At 46.2% G+C, this 19,806-nt stretch overlaps 1 protein-coding gene across 3 annotated transcripts in view; it reads left to right on the top strand.

Annotated features, from left to right (window-relative positions):
• The first annotated feature begins 5,759 nt into the window (after window positions 1-5,759).
• LOC118215237 (tyrosine-protein phosphatase non-receptor type 5-like) overlaps window positions 5,760-19,806 on the top strand; it is a 23,759-nt gene continuing 9,712 nt past the window's right edge. The window contains exons 1-8 of one of the 3 annotated variants that reach the window (XM_035395802.1): window positions 5,760-5,831; window positions 11,207-11,323; window positions 15,578-15,785; window positions 16,148-16,267; window positions 16,566-16,661; window positions 17,431-17,666; window positions 18,566-18,752; window positions 19,212-19,296. In XM_035395802.1, coding sequence (XP_035251693.1) covers window positions 15,603-15,785; window positions 16,148-16,267; window positions 16,566-16,661; window positions 17,431-17,666; window positions 18,566-18,752; window positions 19,212-19,296 — 907 coding nt within the window. In that variant the 5' untranslated portion in view covers window positions 5,760-5,831; window positions 11,207-11,323; window positions 15,578-15,602. Of the gene's footprint in view, window positions 5,832-10,048; window positions 11,328-15,577; window positions 15,786-16,147; window positions 16,268-16,565; window positions 16,662-17,430; window positions 17,667-18,565; window positions 18,753-19,211; window positions 19,297-19,806 lie in introns of those variants that run through there. The other 2 variants (XM_035395803.1, XM_035395801.1) reach the window with 2 other exon arrangements.

Below are 19,806 nucleotides of genomic sequence, written 5' to 3'. Positions count from 1 at the left end.
GAGACCACGGTGTGGGACTGCAATTAAGTATGACTGTGCGACGTGTCGCGGATTAGCAGTGCACAGCGTTCGTCATTTGATTGCGTTAAAGTCAGCAGAAACGCAGCCTTGCGTTTTAAATCGTGTTTTAGGCTAAACTGAGATGTGTTCTTATTTTTGAAAGGTATCAAATTATTATTCAAAAGGACCCGTCCATTTGCACGTGTCCCTGAACTACAAGGCCCTCGCTCTGCCCAACAGCAACTAGCCTCATCACGTTTTTGCTAGAGAGAAGAGAAGCTGTAAAATTAGGAGCAGTGCAGTATTTGACCCTGAACGTATCCAGTGAATGTATTTTGTATGCATATAAATTATATAAACGGTATACGAAGGCCAAGGTTTTGTAATGTTTATTGAGTCACGCATCAAATTTCATGCCCCAACACTAACAGCTAAAGTGAGCACAAAAGAAGGGAACAATGAAGGAGCCGCATTTACAGTAACTAAACGTGAACGCTTTGATGACGCAATAATGTTGCCTTTCATACCGGAACTACTTATTTCAGGGTAGCTGGGGTGTTGCGGAAGGCAACATTATTGCGTCATCAATTTTATGAATTTTATAGATGTGTTACAAAGGTGTGGTGCTGCCTGCATAATATTGAAGCAATTTCTCAACAGAATGCGAGCAGAGAAATTGAATTTCTTGATTACCGGTTTATTTTCTTCTCTAGACTTAACATTCACCCTCCTGAAGCTGAAGATTGCAAGGTTTTTATTAGGCTGTGCAAACATGGAAAAATTTTAGTTTCCATATTTTTGACATTGGTGATTATGAACATTATCATGATTAGGTTATCATGGATTCCCTGTTTGGAAGTTGTAGGCCATGACATGCTATTCTTGATAATGTTTATAATTGTTAAATATTATGTATAATCTTCAAAACAATATCTTATTAACGATGTTTTTTTGTTTTTTTTTTTAAACCTCGGCGATGCATTGAGTGGCAGCCCCTCATTTACAATACTGCCCAGTTACAAACAAAAGGAACAAAGAGAAGAACATCAAAACAATAATCAAAGAACAACAGCTCACTTTTTTCTTTTTCTAAGAAAATGACAATTACGTTATTAACCAAATAACCACTAGATGGCAATGCAATGACAAATCAACTGCAATATTTCTACAAGCATTGAACAATTTGTTTTAGAACTGTGGTCAGACAACAAAACCACAACTATGGTCATATGCCTGGGCTTGTTTGCAGAACTCTTAATCGTTTTCTGCTCTTTATCCAATATCAACACATCGTTAGCACTATTTTGCAAAAGTGTGAATGAAAAGGTATTTTGTGAGTACAAGGTTCACTGTGAGAGTGCTTGGTTAAAGGAGTACCATGGTGATTTTCACACTTTCTCGGTTTTATGTGCTATTTGCACAAGAGGCATTGAAGAAACACAATGAGCAAAGTATTAAATATGTCCGTTCTGTATTTTTGGAGAAATATGCGTTTTAAATTCATTGTCCTATTTTCAACCGGTTGAGAAAGTTGTCATTTTGCTACGTCACGAATACAGTAACCACTCCTATTTCCACGCCCCGTAAAGAAATCTGACAGGACACACCGTCCTGCTGTTCAGACAATGCAAGTATTTGACTAACGTTTGGTTCACTTAAATTAGAGTGCATTTAGATTATTTCTGGTTATATTAATTTAGCTAGCTAGCTAACGTTAGCTAGCTAGGAGGTTTGCTTTCATAAGGCAATGTTATCGATAACGTTAGCTTGCTAGTTTGCTTTTATGAGGACGTTATAGTTGTGCTTTTATCTTAACTTGGCTAGCTAGATAGCAAAAATTATAATTGGATATAAGTCAATGTCCTTACCTTAGCTATCTATCGATACTTGATATACTACTAAGCTAGCTAGCTTGTGAAAATTCAGTCTCCCAAAGAGAGCGTATCATGGGGGTAGCTATGGTAACGGGGCACGGTCTGTCAATCATAGCTAACTGACAGTTCTCATTACCACGCCCAGACAGTTCGGGTGAATTTTTATAGTGGGAAATTTAGGCTTAGAAAAATACGTTTTAAAGTACATTGAAATGACTGAAGAATAAAAAAATTATGCACATTTGTTTTGTTGTTGCCTGAAGACAACTGGGAAGTGTCACGTTCAACCACCATGGTACTCCTTTAAGAAGTTTTTCAAATGATTATCACGCTGAGATGTTCAGTTGCACTTGTGTTAGTCGGTTCAGCTGGTGTCCAAATGATAGGGTACAAAATTCTTCACTGACTGATCAGACCCTAAATTACATTATAAGTGATGGTGTGATTAGTGTCTGTATTGGGCAAAGATAGTTGAGTGTAAGGTAGAGGAAAAGATGTGCATGTGAGAGGTAGGACGGTTGGCTGTGGATGCCACCAAACAACACCAGAGCAGCTGCAGTAGGTAATGCTGTAAACCAGGAGAGGCTTGCAGTATTCAGACTGATCTCCCTACATCAGCTGTGTCCTCATTCATGTAAATCTGTAAAAGGGAAAAACTGATGTGTGACGTCACACAGCACTCACCCCCCCCGCTGCACTGTCTCTTTCACCTGCTCCCCTCAGGTCTCAGGTACAGCACACCTGTGTGTGTGGGAAGCCCTTGCTTCAAAAAAAGCTTTGTCCCCTCTGCTGTACAGAGCAGTTGTGTTTGTATGAAATCATAGAACTTTCCCATTTCCTGATCCTATAATATAGCTTATCATTATCATGGGTGTGAATAATTTTGGAGGGCGCAGTATGTAATGGAAATGTATTTTTGGTGAGCTTAATGGGAATACATTTGTGATTGTGCTGCCATCTAGTGGTTTTGTGGTTCATAGCGTAATTGTTCATTTCAATTATTTTCATAGAAACGGTGGTATTAGGGACTCATTACTGCATCTACCAGGCTCCTCCACTAGGGGGAGACATTGGGCATAAGAGAGAAGTTATATGTCAAAATGGGCAGTATGTGAGTTTGCACTGTGTGTATGCTTTGCAATGCCAAGTCTATGAACAATATGCTCTGCACATGTTGATTATACATATGGCTCCCAGTACTCTCTTAATGACTTTTGAGATATTCTGACAGGGTTTGTCCAGAGTTTTGTAAACCGCCTATTAAGGATAGCCTTTATGGTGAAAATCAGCCAGGCTACACTTGTGATATGAGCGCTGTTGTTTTATGTTGGCATTAAATTCACATTAAAGTTATCAACACTGGCATTTTCTTACACTTCCTCTCAGTACTCTAAAAATAAAATGAATATTCTAACCACTTCTGACCTCAACGGCATGTAATCTGAGGAACTGGTGCCCTCTTGTGGTCAGTAGAGTTTAAGCATGTTAAACGTTCTGTCTGGCTCCCAGTTTAAAACAAATGTTATTATTTATTTGCTTAGCTCTCCCTCACTGAAATCATTGGCACAATTGGGGATACATATTGTCATACATCAGGTATGTTGTGTGTCTTTCTAATTACTACAGTGTGTCCAAGTAATGCCCTTGAGTTCACATTTTCATTAATTAGTCTGGGTTTACACAGATATCACCAAATATCATTATTGTAACCTGATATTTTATGTCTTAGATACTAGCTAGCTGAGAATAATTTAAGCAAATGCAGGATTCACACTATCTTTCCCCAAGTTGAATTTCAGCTTGTTTGTATAATAAAAGAGTAATAAAGATATAATATATAATATATAATAAAATATAATATTTTATATAATATAATATATAATAAAAGAGTAGGTGGAGCTAAACCCTTTCACCTGAAGCCATGGCTGGTGATGTATTTTCCCCCATCAGTTAAATTCACTTTTATTGCTGGCTAAACGGTTAAACTGACAATGAATGCATATTCTGGTGTTGAGAACCATCAGCACCCCTGTCTGTCAACCATGCCCGATTGAAATGGATGTAAAAGGAAACCGAGGTTTATAATCCAGCAGAAGGGTTAAAGGTTTGAGTTTTCTGCTGAGCGTTCAGTGCGATTTAGCTGCTAATTTCATCTTCAAATAATGCTTATTGATATAGACTATGTAGCCAGCTCGGTGAGTTATTTGAAAAGTTATTTTACTTCATCTAGTTGATTGACCTTAGCTGCAGTTTCTTGCTCAGGGTTTTGTACGCACCGGAAACCTACAGACGCTGTCCGGTGCAGTGGTCCTGAAACGCGAGGGCCAGTAATCCGCGCATTGGGAAGACAGGTGCTCTAATGCGGTTGTATTATTAGTGAAGCGATTTATATAAAAATAAAACCCAGTTTAATAAATGTCAGCAGTTGCATCGCAATACAAAATGTTGGGTTAAATGACTGAAAATTCCTTGGGTTTCAGAAAAGTATTTTAAGAAAGATTTGTGCCGCATTCTTCACCCGATGTTAATCGCGGCGGCGGTAGCACGAGAGTGAAATTATTTAAATTGGCTTTGCCGTTTAAAGGTGCAGCTAAACGATGCCAAAACATATATGCCCGGGCCTCTATCGGACCACGAGAACCTTGTACTGTGGGAACACTGTTTTGTGTCCTTGATTTTGTCCACAATTTCACGTGAAGATGGATTTGGCCAAATTAATTTTGGATTATGGATTTGTTTTTAATTATCTCTGGTCTTAAAGATAATGAACTTTAAAAATGCGCTATGTAACATAGTAATACTTAAAATGTCAGTTTTTACTGCAGTGGAGAGATCACGATGCTTTTTGCAAATTATGCCGACAGAGGATACCTTTTTGTGCAAATGTAAATAAACTCATAACATGAGCTGCTGGAGTGAGTCTCTACTTGTGTAGAGGCTTTATATATTTATGTTGTGTGTGTGTTTGTGTGTGTGTGTGTGTGAGAGAGAGAGTGTGTGTGCATGTGTGCGTGCGTGTGCTACAGCATTTTCGTTCTAGTATATCTTTCATTGATATCTTTGCTGGTTTTTCTGTTCACAAGGAGAGAAGGAAGATAGAGAGAGACAGAGAGAGAGAGGAAAAGCATACAGAATGAGATGAAAGAGAAATGTCTGGCTCTATCTGTGCATGGCGTGGACATGTGGCAGTGTTACCGTTCATCACATAAATGAGCTTAAAATAAAAACGGACAGGAAAAAAAGGGTAAGAAGAAAGTGTGAATGTGTGAGTGTATAAGGGAGAGAGAGAAAGGGAGAGAGAGTGAAAGGAAGAGGAGAGGATGTTGCCCACACAGTCTAATCAGAGAGGTGGGTGGTAAAGACTACAGCACTGCTCCCATGGTGGGGGGGGGGGGGGGGCTGGTGCTGTGAGTCTTCTCTCTATCACCCCTCCCTCGTTGCCAAGGTTACAGAGCAGACACCTAGCTACGGAAAACAGCCTGTGGATCTTTCTCCTCAAGCAAACAGACAGAGAGAAACAACATCAGCCCCCCCCCCCCACCCCCCCAACTTCACCAGCACGCACACACAAAGAAAGTGTACGTGTATGTGCATGTTGTAGGGGTGTGTGCGTGTGCGTGCGTGTGCAAGTTTGTGTGTGTGTGTGTGTGTGCGTCTGTGTTGTGGGGGTGTGTGCATGTGCGCGTGTGCTGGTGTGTGCGTGCGTGTGCGCGTGTGCGAATGTGTATGAGCGTGTGTGTTGTGGGGGTGTCTGATCTCTTGACCCGGGTGCTACTGCTGTGGAAAGGTTCCTGTCTGTCTGCCAGTGGAATGGGAAGGTTCTGTGACCGCCCCCCCCCCCCCTCCCGTCGCCCCCCCCCCCCCCCCCCCACTTCCTCCCACTCCTCTCCCTGCTCTCTCAGTGATGTGAGCAATAAGGATGCCACGTGACCCGAGCTATCCGCTCCCGCTGGAAAGGTAAGCAGCCGTCAGACGCATGCCCCACCCCCCCTTCTCCTTTCTGTGCCTATCGTTTGTGAAGAAGTGCCGGTTCTGCTGTCTTTCTTTCAGTTTTTTTTTTTTTCTTTTACCGCGAACGTTCAACCTGGCAGCGGCAGGCAGGCAGTATCAGGGCAGGAAGTGCGTATCGTACGGACGACACTCCCCCAGTCCGCCACTTAACCGCACAAACACGCGCTCTGTCGTCCGACTGTGCGATGTCCGTGTCCGTATCGCACTCGCGCAGACACGCACGCGCTGTTATGAATGCCGTCGTAGCAGCAAATTTTTCGCGCGGTTGACATACTGTGCGCGAGGAGCTCCGGAGATCTCCACAGCTGTCATCTGACGGCTTCCTTTCACCGTAGAGTCGTAGCGCTGCGCCGCAGAAAAGCAGACGCGTAGAGGACCACCCGCTGGGTGCAACAGACAGGTTACAATATAGGAGAAAAATTAGCCTTATTTCCGTAGCATCGGGCAACTCTTCATCAGTGACGTGAGTCAAAGCGGACGGTTCACCGTCCGTTGGCTGGCAGTACTGATGGCAGAATGAAGCTTTGCGGAACCGAAAATAGTTCCTTACGCTTAATGTAGGCTAAATCCCCATTTTGTGGGTAAATTTGGCCATCAGCAGATGATTCAGAGCAAAAGTTTTTCCACTGATGTTGTGTCTTTTGTTTGTCTTTAAAATGACTTTCAAGCATGGGACTGTCATTCCCCCCCCCCCCCCAAGAAACAGGATAAAGGTGAGAGAGGGAGGCACAACTCCATTTGGACCTTCATTAGACAGTGAAATGATCTCTGTTCATTTAACTATTGCAGGGTATATAAGCAGGAACAAACGTACTCTTAGTTTATTTAACATTAAACATATTACTTTTTATTATTATTAAGCTGACATTGCGGGTGTGAAAAAAAAAAAAGTTTCTTCATTAAGAAAGTCTGTTGCTCTGGGTTTATGAATGCAAACCCTTTCCAGCACAGTACTGCTGCTGTTGCTGCTGCTGCAGCATTAACGGGGAACCAGCTGCAAAGCAGATCTGCCAGAACACCAGCCGTTACCAAACAGAGTACACTGGCACTGACCACGACACCTGTTACTGTGTGTTACACAGACCAACACCAGACTGTCACACTCACCAGAGCTCAAGCTGTATCTCTCTCCCTCTCTCTCTCTTTCTCTCCCTCTCGCTCCCTATCTCTCTCTTTCTCTCTCTCTCTCCCTCTCTCTCTCTTTCTCTCTCTCGCTCCCTATCTCTCTTTTGCTCTCTCTTTGTCTCTCTCGCTCCCTATCTCTCTTTCTCTCTCTCGCTCCCTATCTCTCTTTTGCTCTCTCTCTTTCTCTCTCTTGCTCCCTATCTCTCTTTTGCTGTCTCTCTCTCTCTCTCCCTATCTCTCTTTTGCTCTCTCTCTCACTTTATCGCTCTGTCTCTCTCTTACTCCCTCTCCCTTTCTCTTTCTTTCGGGGTCTGTAGCAGTCAGATTCTGCTGCTCCAAAATGCCCAAAATAACACCTCCATTACTAGCTAGTGTGTGTCTGATTTGTTGTCTTTTCATGGTAAAAAAAAAAAAAAAAAGATATGAATTTGTCCATCTGGTCTGATAAACACGTAGTGCAGATACATTATTCAACACAAAGAAAAAAAGGGGAAAAAATTAAATGACATTTGTGGTTTAGGGAATGAATCTCAAAAATATAGATCTACAACGCAACAAAAAGAAATGACAGGTCTTTTAAATGATAAAAGGGCTTTATTGTGTGCCTCTTCTCCCAGCATGCAGTGGGATAGCGGTGCAAGGGGGCGGTTACCTGGCTGGCACTGTGAGTCACGCTGAGTCAGCGTGCTTTTTTAATCTACCTCCTCCGACGCCAGGCCCAGAACCAGCCAGTCGCTGCCAGTCCTTAGCGCCACAAAAGCGCTCGCCGACCAGCACCGACTCGGAATTCAGCCGTTTAATTTCGAATTTAACGGAAAATAGAACCCTGTAGTCCGCACCAAACAAACCGGCGTCTCCGTAGCCCGCGTGGCGTGGCTCAGAATGCGTGCCGTGCTGTGAAGCGTCGCTGTGCGCGCGGCCCGTGGAACAAAATGGAGTTCACACTTCCAACAAGTGGGTGTGAATTCATCCAGTCCGGAAAAAAGTGTGAAGGTTTAAACGCTGGGTGGGAATTTGGAAGCTGGTCTGCGGTTCGAGTCGCTCGGTGCTGTTTGATGTTGTGTCTTCGGTGGCTTCATTTGGCTTCTTTCCAGCCGCCCCGATTGGCCGTTATCTTCCATTTTATTAATCTGCAATTACTCAACACGTCTGAATTATGAATGCTTTCTGTTACAACTTAAATCACATTTTTGAAAGGGCACCTTTTCAGTCAAATCAAATCAATCATATTTTATTTGTATAGCGTATTTTACAGCAGTTTTTCTCACTAATTTTTGCATTAACGTGTTTGATTCCTTGTAACTGGCAGTGAGACATTAGTGTGTGATTTACACAAAGCTAAGATTGTGTCTTTTGCCTTTGATAGCCTACTGTATAAATTCACCTAAATAAATCTATGTTGATTGTATCCATGAATCTCAACCAACAATCCTCAATTCAGTGTAAAAGTTATTTTGTTTCTATTCTAACCGTGGCTCGTTAATCCCTTAATTTGACGCTGCAATGTATAATTATGGTATCCCATCAGAACTGTCACAACATCTCAAGATTAAGCAACATGTTTCCTCGGGACCTACTTCTCCAAGTTTGAGATCGTTTTCAGAGGGAGAGAAAAAAAATCCTTTCTCTACCTTCCCTTCCACATGTTAATTCTAGTGACAGGATTCCCCCTCGCTGGGGTGCTCTGGCCTGACCATTAGGCTTCTCATTAATCCCTACTTGGGATGCTGGTGATTTATGAATCTAGCCCTTCTCTTCTTTTGCGCTCATTGTACAGTATGTTGCTCTGGATAAGAGCCTCAGCTAAATGCCTAAAATGTAAAATATAATACTGCGTGTAACAGACAAGTGGTCTCTAACGGCTGCCGACAGGAGCAGTTCGTTGTGTGTTGCATTAAAACAATATATGCTAATTCCTATTTTACAATTTATCTTTCCTGATTAGCTGATAGTAATTGCCCTGAGGTGTAAAGCGTCCAGTTAGCAGGATGTGTAGCGGTGCTATTAGTACGGTTTCACACGTTGCTCCAGATGGTTTGACACCTCTGGCCTTCCACATTTGGCTGGCTGTTGTATCGCGGTGGAGACGCGCTGCCTGAGGAGGCTGCAGACCGTGTAGGCCGCTCCCCCTTCCCCCTCGGAGGGCTGAGTGCTCCCTCTGGTGGCCGTAGGCATTATTGCCACCCATGTCTCAGAGATGTACCTGCACAATTAGGGTTAATGAACACAGATTATGTTTGATTGGGACGTGTCCACACGTGGGCACTAAACCAGACCTCGGCAAGCTCCATTTGTTAAAATGGCTCGGTCATTTTTGGTTTTGCGCCAACGTGTTGTGATGTCCCACTGCTGTCTTCACACTGTTCGGTGATCTGGTAATAATGGGGGGAGGATGTCCTTTACAGGGAACCTGGAATGCAAAGAGAGAAAGGGATGGCCAGTGCAGTGTAGTGGGTAGGGAGCTGGGTAGGTTGCAGGTTTGATTCTCAGGTGGGGCACTGCCATGGTACCCTGGAACACAGTACCTAAACTGTAAAATATCTAGCTGTTTAAATGGATTGTGTGTAAAAAAGTATGTAAACTGTGCAATAATCTCATGTAATGCCTGGATGTAAATGTGTACACAAACAAACTAAGCTTGGTGTCAATTTGGAACTGCACTTTCCAGTCTAGGCCATATTGAGATTTATTACACTGATTGTCTGCATATCTGATTTTTTTTTTTTAATGTAAATTATTTTTCATCATAATTTGAACTGTCCAATCACAGCTGTTTAGACCCATCCCACAACTGAAAGGGTACTGTGGCACTACCCCCGGGAATAAAATCTGCACCTTTTTGGGTTCTAGCATCCAGATTGATAGATTCAAGAATTTACATTTATGGACATATCCTGCGTGCATGCTCTGTAAGCATATGCATCGACTCTGCTCACATAATAACGGTTAAATTTTTTTATAGAGGACATCTGGAAGCCTCGGTCGTTCATTGTTTTTTAACGTGGTCGTTGATGTACTAATAATATTTTAATGTCTTAATTTGTTTTTACAACTACTGGACTTACGTGGGCACGTGCTCATTTTCCAGCGCGAACACGGCCTCGGGCCCGGCTGCTCATTAACCGTTATATTATGTTTGGAGGCAAGAGGGTATTCCATAGCGCTCCACCACTTGACGCAACAAATGAGAAATCTGGGAGTATCATCCTGCGTCACCTGGTTGTTACGGAAATGTTTATGTCAACAATGTGAGCGTTACACAGTGGCTAAAGAATAGGGACTTGTGACTCGATGGTGGCGAGGATCTGATTCCCAAGTTAACTGCTTCACTCACTCGCGAGCAAGCTGTCTAGCCTGTCTGCAGCGCTACGGGGAATATTTAACCGCACTACCGGATAATGTTCAAAAGGAAATCTCTGTCTTGTCTGGGTTTCGGGAACTTGCCACAGTAAAAATAAGGCTATCAAAAATACGACCATCGCACCGGTCTGCAATAAAACTCATCCGACTCAGAAGCTTCGACACTGGTTGATTGAACTTGTCTTGCTCCGCAAACCATTTGCATTTGTGCTCGGGGATATTTTTTCTTGACGGAAACCAGTCTGCGGCTCTATGCGTCTGCATTTAGCGGGACGAGTGTGGTTGTTTCCATGGTTACCGAAACGCCAGCTTCACTCGCGTCATCACTTCAAAAGCCACCTTCGCACTGATCGGATCCACTCATCCATTGTTTACCGAGGGAGACAGGAAGGGCCGCCGCGGATGCGCGCGGCCGGTAATCTGTGCGTCCGCTATTCAAAATGCTCGCGCAACCGAAGCCTCGTCCATTTGATGTTTTCCTTTGTTCAAGCGCTTGGTTTTCAGTTTTGCGCGTAGCTTCGGCTCCAGCTCCGGCTCACACTCGCAGATTAACATTTGTCACTGAAAGGAGCAGGTTGGCGTTTCACTAATTTTTGAAGTCGTTGTCGTCTCTTGGCCAGTCCAGTGTCAATGATCCACTGCCAGGGTAGCCGGAGTGAGGACAGACCGCGTGACGTTTGGAGCTCCAGAGAAAGATAACGGCGCGTAAAATCATTGCTATTTCCACATCCAGCCACCTGCCGTTTTTATTGCTCGTTTTTCCCCGTCTTCGGTGGCACCGGAAACTGGAGGTGCTCCCGGTGTGTGAGGTTTGTCCTCCTGTGTTTCACGTCCAGGACTGGTGCTGTACCGCAGCGGCTGATTCCCGCCGAAGCGCTGGCCTCAGGAGACCGACTGTTCGGCTCTGTCATGTGACACAACGCCTGGCTTCGCTCTCGCCGTCCCGCGGAAAGGTAGGTCACCGCTGCCTTCTGTGACTAAAGCGGCCGAATTTGGGCGGGGGTGGCGGGGGTTGCAGGTGTTGTAACCTGAAGGGTTGTGGGCTTGAACGGGGGCGGGGGGTGGTGGCACTGCTGATGCGCTGCTGAGCAGGATTGCCTCAGTAATTGTACCGCTGCTTGGCTGTTTGAGTGGGTATGTAGGCCAAGTTATCGCTGGAGGAGGGCGCATTTCAGGAAAATTAACAATGTAATGCAGTTTCTAGTAATGTCCTATCGCGGGGGAGGGGGAGTACTACACGGTATGTTCGGGGAGGAGCCATCAGACTGCTCCAGAAAGACAAACTCCAGACCATAAAAGGTTGTGCTCTGTGACTTGTTTTGCCTTCACTGTTATCTTGCGCTCAGTAATGCAGCAGAATCCAACAGGCACACGGTTCTCTGGAACAGGTATGGCTCACTGTGTTTATTAATTGTGCAGAGTTAAAAAAAAATTTTTTTTTAAAAAGACCAAAAACATCCTGAACCGTAAGATGAAATTTGAATGAGTGTTCCAGGTGAGTGACTTTGTCAATTACTGTTCAGCATCAATGTCAGGCAGCAGTTAGCTGAAAACAACTAATTTGTTAATATTTTCAGTAGCTAGCTAACCCACATTCAAATCAGCAATACATTTATGCAATAATTAATTTATTGTGAAATACCTAGTTAGGCATACAGCTATCTGTAGTTCCACTTTCTGTGGACTGGCTCCCAGCAACAGGTGTTGTATATTTCTCCAACATTATTTCATTGATTTTTTTAACAGTAATTAATTTTGGCATCCCAAAGTCATCGCTGTCTTTCTTGTCTGTTGATGGGCAACTAAAGCAGATGACAGCCCTGCCCAATTTCAGACCTTTTCTTTGGCCGAAGGTGGGTAGCAAAACAAAATGGTGAACGATGAATGCCGGGAATCGGCAATTCAGCTCATTCTAAGTTTCTGTTTTTTTTTTACTTTTTCTGTTACTTTCAGGCACAAAGTAACAGAAAAAGAACAGCATATTCTGGTTCCAGTTCTGCTAAATGGCACACTGTCCTAAAATGTATGCGCTGTATGTTTTTAGGACCGTGCACCATCGGAGAGATTTCAGTGTTGGGCTTGTCCTTTAAAAGACTCATTCTACTGCTGTAAATAAACACATTGTACTTAGATCTACTTCATTTGACGAAACAGCGATACACAAAGAGAAAGTGCTAAAAAGTTGCAAGTGAGGGGGCGTGGGGGGGAGCAGCTGGAAGGTCCAGCGATAGTATTTTCTCGACAGTAATCTCCACAGGCTGTGGGACTGTGCAGGAGTGTGTGGTTCTAGCTGGGGAGAGCGGCTGCAGCACAGAGCACTGTAAGGTTAATGGTGGGTGTAGGTGAATGTGTACTTTGTCTGTGTAGAGTGTGATTGCTCTGTTTTCCATGGGAAGTCTGTGAAACTGTCCGTCTCCCATGGGATCATGGGTAGACTAATGAAGACGATCACCAGTAAGCAGGAGCATGTCACGAAGGATGATTTTAGGGGTAAAAGAGGTGGTGATGTCATATACCACCCAGTATATACATGTTTGCGTACAAACACACACCTGGTCACACACATGCGCACACACACATACACACCTGGTAACACACACACCCAAACACACACACCTGATAACACACACACACAAGGTCACACACATACGCATACACACACCTGGTAACACACACAAACACACACATACACACAGGCACACACACACCTGGTAACACACACACCCAAACACACACACCTGATAACACACACACACATGGTCACACACATACGCATACATACACCTGGTAACACACACAAACACACACACACACAGGCACACACATACCTGGTAACACACACAAACACACACACACACACACACACAGGCACACACACACCTGGTAACACACACACACATGGTCACACACATACGCATACACACACCTGGTAACACACACACACATGGTCACACACATACGCATACACACACCTGGTAACACACACATGGTCACACACATACGCATACATACACCTGGTAACACACACAAACACACACACACACACATGCGCGCACACACACACACACACACACACACACACACAGTGAGGACAGCCGGCCCTCGCAGTGCACAGAGCGCAGATGGAGGGAGAGGTGGGGGCTGATGATGCGTGGGTGCGATTAAAGGCCTGCTTGAGGGTCCGTTTGGGTGCCGGGGGGGGGGGGGGGGGGGGTGGCGGCGGGGGTGGGCGACAGTGCTCTTCCTGTGTCTCCTCATGGAGGTGCGGGGAGGCGCTGGAGGAGGCGCAGTGCTAAAGAGGCTCCAGCTGGCCGTGTGAATGGAGGTCTAGGCCCTGCTCAGGGCTTAAATCACTAAAACACACAGACAAGGAGCTGGGGGGGGGGGGAGGGGGGGGATGAGGGCTGGGATGGGCGAGAGCTGTGTCACTCACCAGTCCAACTCTGGGGCTCCTGCGGGTGTTTGGGTCACCTGGATCGCCCTACTCACCTGTCCGGCGTGCTACGGTCCAGACAGCCGAAACAAAGCAGTTGGTAATGAGGGGCCCGAAATTCCAATATGTAACTTCTTTGTAAAGCTTTTAAAATTTTTTGAAAAAAACACCAGGTCCAGGAGACCAGTACTTTTACACACTAAAAAGTACTAAGAAATGTCCAATAAAATGCGACTTCATCACGTTCATATGTAACAGTGATTCATATGTAATCATATTCAGCATGCTCAGAGCATTTGGATATCATTGTGATTCAGCTGAGCAAAGCGAATGTCTACTTTAAAAATACATAATAAAACGAATAAATAAATAAAAAATAACGTATGTGCGCATGAATGCAAATACAGGATCTTCTCTCTTCCTCTTCAGAACGGTCCAAAAGTGCTCCTCGATCCTCAAAGCCCTCGTAGTGCCAAAGGTTCGCTCTGTCCTTTGTCGGTTCCCTATTAATGGGATTAAAGGGTTATTACTCTGCGGGGGGGGGGGGGGGGGGGGGTCCGCTCAATAATGTACCGTATGATCAGATATGAGCCTGTTGATGGCGAGCAACAATAGACCGGATGTGAGAGGATATTTTTAATTGGGATTGGGGCTCCTTCCCGCATTGATCTGCATTGGAGACAATGGCCCCAGAGCTGGAGAGGGATGCAAAACAGCCATTCAATCTGGGTCAGTCTCCAGCGGCTGTTACCCAGCGGGCTGTCTGCACCGGCTGAGCAGGTGTTATTTACTGCTATCGCATCGCGTCGGGTCCCGCTCCCGATGTTCAGGACGCGTTCAGGCTTCTGGGTAAATCTGTGGGTGTTTGAGTCGGTTAATTCGCTGAAATTTGTTGTGTGAATTAGAAAGTGTCCATAACATGCTCTCAGGATTTTTCAGTGAATGGACTGATTTAACTGAACTGAAATGGGATTGCCCCCCTAATGAAATTGACCCCCATCTCTGTTGTGACCAAGGTGTCTTTTAATGTCTTCTGCCACCTTCCTGGGGTCTCCAGCCCTGGTCCTGGAGAGCCACAGGGTCTGCTGGGGTCCCCAGCCCTGGTCCTGGAGAGCCGCAGGATCTGCTGGGGTCCCCAGCCCTGGTCCTGGAGAGCCACAGGGTCTGCTGGGGTCCCCAGCCCTGGTCCTGGAGAGCCACAGGGTCTGCTGGGGTCCCCAGCCCTGGTCCTGGAGAGCCGCAGGGTCTGCTGGTTTTTGTGCTTACTCAGCACTTAGCTATAGAGGGGGAGCCCATCCTCCACTGGCCTGGTGTCCTTACAAAGTTACTCATTCTGAAGGTTGAGCATCAATCAATGACTGCAGAGGCAATGGTAACCTAAGACCGTAAGAGTGGTACGAGGAGGAGAACTGGGAATTCAGTCCACCTAGAGCTCCTCATTAACCTTCAGCCTGGAGAGCGTCCAGCACTGCTCCACCCCTGTAACACAAGTCAAACTGTTCCACGCATTCACAACCCCCCCATGTTTAATGCACTTCACTTAAATGCATTTTTCATGCCCTTTGATTTTTGCTCTTATTACTTTTATTATTCTATCTTATTCCTGTAGCACTTTCATGTTACTCTTGTACCTCCAGCCAACACTTATAATGCACTTGTATCATTATCTTGATGTTATAGCTCGTCGTTTTAGTACAGTATTTTATTTATTTATTTATTTATTTATTTTTTGTTTTGTTCTTACTTCCTGTTTCCTGTTTCGCTCTGTGGGCAGGCCAGGTCTGCCGTTGCCGGGGGCGATGATGCAGAGGGCCCTGCCAGGGCCTCCGTCCCAACTGGACACAGAGGATGAGCAGGAGGAGGACCAGCAGCTATCCCAGAATCCCTTGCAGGCGGCCCACGTCGCGTGGTCGGAGAGGGCGTGGAGGATCGGGGTGTCGGCCGGCTACTTCCTGTGTGTCTGCGTGCTCTCCCAGATCATGGCAAGTAACCCCCGCCCAGGCTCTGTGCGTCATAGCAACAGCACCGCATTTAAAAAAAAAAAAAGCTTAAGTTATAGCTGGGAAAGGCCTAAAATCACAGTCATTTCACATAAAAAAACAGCGACACAGTATCTGCCTAATGGTGTTAGGCAGATACTGTGCTCTTCAGCATGCTGTGCTCCTTTCAGAATCTGTGAGGTCAGAGAAAAAAAACCATATCAAATACAATCACAAGAAAAGACATTGATTATGCACCATGGAAACAGTGTGGGACAGGCTGTGTCATAAGATGTGCGTGTGATTGGTTATTACTCCGCTCAGTCAGATGTATGTGACACGTGATTGGTTGGTGCTCTGCACAGGGGGCGTGGGTCCTGTACATGCTGAATGGATATGAGGCATTTCCGGCAGCGCATAAAGTCCTGGACCTCATGCAGTACCTGCTGTCACCACTGGGGGTGTTCAGTTCAGTGGAGGAAGAGGTGAGAGGTTGACAAAATTAGTTTGGTCCTCTTTTTTTTTCTTCACTTGCTTTCTTTTTCTCCATACCTTGGAATGTTCAGCCTAGTGCTCGAGTCCTCTCGAACCCTTATGCCCGGCCGCGGCAGTTATCCCGTTCAGGAAAGGAATGAAGACGTTTCCATGTCCTTTGGGGATTTTTGTCTGGCAGTGGACTGATTGGGCAGCTCCAGTTTTCCCCTGAGCAGTGACTGATGAGCGTGAAGGTGCTGAACAGGCTGAGCGTGAGCATGATGTTCTTCTCCTGCTCTCCCCCTTCAGACGTCCCAGCCCTCACAGAGGGAGCTGTGGAGGACCGAGAGTGTGCGCCCCCTGCTGGTCACCATCTTCCTTGGCTTCGTTATCCTCAGTATTGGGGTGGGTCTGCTTTTTTCCCTGAAGAAGGAATAAATACAGCATTTAAAACACTCATAACCCATTGTTGTGTGGTACAACGTGCATGTGTGTGTGTGTGGGTGTGCACATATGTGTGTGTGTGTACGTGTGTGCGTGTGTGTGTATGCACTCATGTGTACTTGTGTGTGTGTGTGCAAATGTATAGATACACCTATAGTGTATACTGTATGGAACATTATAGGATATGAGTGTGTATATATACCAATATGCTGTATGGGATTGTATAGGATACGGATGTGTATATGCATGCATACTGTATGAGATTGTATAGGATATGGATGTGTATATACATGCATACTGTATGGGATTGTATAGGATATGGATGTGTATATACATGCATACTGTATGAGATTGTCTAGGATATGGATGTGTATATGCATGCATACTGTATGGGATTGTATAGGATATGGATGTGTATATACATGCATACTGTATGGGATTGTGTAGGATATGGATGTGTATATGCATGCATACTGTATGGGATTGTATAGGATATGGATGTGTATAAACATGCATACTGTATGGAATTGTATAGGATATGGATGTGTATAGACATGCATACTGTATGGGATTGTATAGGTTATGGATGTGTATATACATGCATACTGTATGGGATTGTATAGGTTATGGATGTGTATATGCATGCATACTGTATGGGATTGTATAGGATATGGATGTGTATATGCATGCATACTATATGCGATTGTGTAGGATAATGGTGTCCCTGCAGGTTCTGTACTGCCTGAGGTCGTTGACCCCAGACGGCTGCCCCGCCCTCTTGGACGACAGGCGTCAGTCCGTCAGCCGCCAGCCCTCCTTCACGTACTCCGAGTGGACGGAGGCCAAGCAGGACGAGTTCGACCTGGACTCCGTGCCCGAGACGCCCGTCTTCGACTGCGCCATGGACATGAGGGGCGAGGCTGACCCCGTGACCCTCACCGTCAAATCTGTGGGCCTGCAGGAAAGGTCAGAGGTCACGGTCACATCAATCAATCAGACCGCCAATCAAACAGACAGTCAATCAATCAAACAGCTAATCAATCAGTCCGCCAATCAATCAAACAGTCAATCCATTAAATGGACTGCATTTATATAGCGCTTTTATCCAAAGCGCTTTACAATTGATGCCTCTCATTCGCCAGAGCAGTTAGGGGTTAGGTGTCTTGCTCAGGGACACTTCGACATGCCCAGGGCGGGGTTTGAACCGGCAACCCTCCGACTGCCAGACAACCGCTCTTACCTCCTGAGCTATGTCGCCACATTACAGTTTCTAATATTACTATTATTACATTAATACATTCTCCTGATCACATATATGCTCATGTGCCGTATTTCTGTTAAAAATGTCACATTCTGCCTTAGCTGATCCACATGTTTGCTGAGGACAGGTGTTGCATGGTATTGACCATTTTGTGTGTGTGTGCGTGTGCGTGCGCATGGGTGTGTGTGTATGTGGGTGTATCTGTGTGTATATGTATCTGTGTGTATCTGTGTATGTGTGTGTATGTGTGCACGTGTGAGTGTGTGTGTGTGTGTGCGCACGTGGGTGTGTGTATGTGTGTGTGTGTGTATGTGTGTGTGCGCATGCGGGTGTGCGTATATGTGGGTGTATCTGTGTGTATATGTATCTGTGTGTATCTGCGTGTGTGTGTGTGCGTGTGTGTATGTGGGTGTATCTGTGTATATGTATCTGTGTGTATCTGTGTGTATATGTATCTGTGTGTATGTGTGTGTGTGTGCGTGTGTGTGTGTGTGCGCATGCGGGTGTGTGTATATGTGGGTGTATCTGTGTGTATATGTATATGTGTGTGTGCACGTGTGTGTGTGTGCGCGTGTGCACGTGTGTGTATGTGTGTGTCCTGCAGGAGGGGCTCTAACGTGTCCCTCACGCTGGACATGTGCACGCCCGGCTCCACGGAGCCCTATGGTGCGCTGCTGTCGCCGCGGGAACAGTCTGCGCAGGAGTACCTGCAGAAGGCATCCAACGTCCTGCAGGCCTCCCAGCTGCGCAGCCGGGCGCTGGACGACTCCGCCCTGCAGACCGAGTTCTACGTGAGTGACAGCTGCCCGTCACGCCCATCAAACTTTGCCCATTCCGTTTCCTGGTTTCGTTTATTTAGCATTAGCGCTAGGCTGCTGTAACCGGGTCACTGCGGTAGAGACTTGGGTAAAGTTAACCGTTGTTTGGGCTGACCATACTCACCGACTGGAATGTTCACACAATAAGTTTCTTTTCCCAGGTAGGACCCTGCCGTTGTGCCCTTGAGCAAGGTACTTAACCTGCATTACTCCAGTATATATCCAGCTGTATAAATGGATGCAAATGTAGCTGCATTTAAAATTATCTTTCAATCCCAGTGTGCAGGAGCTTCTTTGTTTTTGTTTTTGATGAGAAAGGAAGTTGGCATTCATCTTGGAGATTTAAAACATCCTTGTACACCCCATGATTTTCCGCTGGTGTGCGCTGCGTGGGTAAACAGAAACTGTGTCCCTGCTATCTCCCCCTCACAGGAGACCCCCATGAACTTTGTGGACCCCAAAGAGTACAGCTTTCCTGGAGTGGTGAGAAAAAACCGGTACAAGACCATCCTCCCGAGTGAGTATGTCTGCTCCTCACCCCTCACCCCCACCCGCCACCAGCGTCTCACAACCCCTCACCCCCACCCGCCACCCCCCACCAGCGTCTCACAACCCCTCACCCGCCACCCCCACCCCCACCCGCCACCCGTCACCAACCACCCCCCACCAGCCTCTCACAACTCCTCACCCCCACCCGCCACCCGTCACCCACCACCCCCCCCCACCTGCCTCCCGCCACCCCCACCCCCCCCACCCGCCACCAACCTCTCACAACCCCTCACCCCACCCGCCACCCGTCACCCACCACCCCCCACCAGCCTCTCACAACCCCTCACCCCCACCCGCCACCCCCCACCAGCCTCTCACAACCCCTCACCCCCACCCACCACCCGCCACCCCCCACCAGCCTCTCACAACCCCTCACCCCCACCCACCACCCCCACCCCCCACCAACCTCTCACAACTCCTCACCCCCACCCGCCACCCCCCACCAGCCTCTCACAACCCCTCACCCCCACCCGCCACC

The sequence above is a fragment of the Anguilla anguilla genome, chromosome 16 (genome assembly GCF_013347855.1).
Source record: "Anguilla anguilla isolate fAngAng1 chromosome 16, fAngAng1.pri, whole genome shotgun sequence".
Taxonomy (NCBI): domain Eukaryota; kingdom Metazoa; phylum Chordata; class Actinopteri; order Anguilliformes; family Anguillidae; genus Anguilla; species Anguilla anguilla.
The sequence above is the reverse complement of the archived record's forward strand: the minus strand, read 5'-3'. Positions and strand labels throughout refer to the sequence as shown.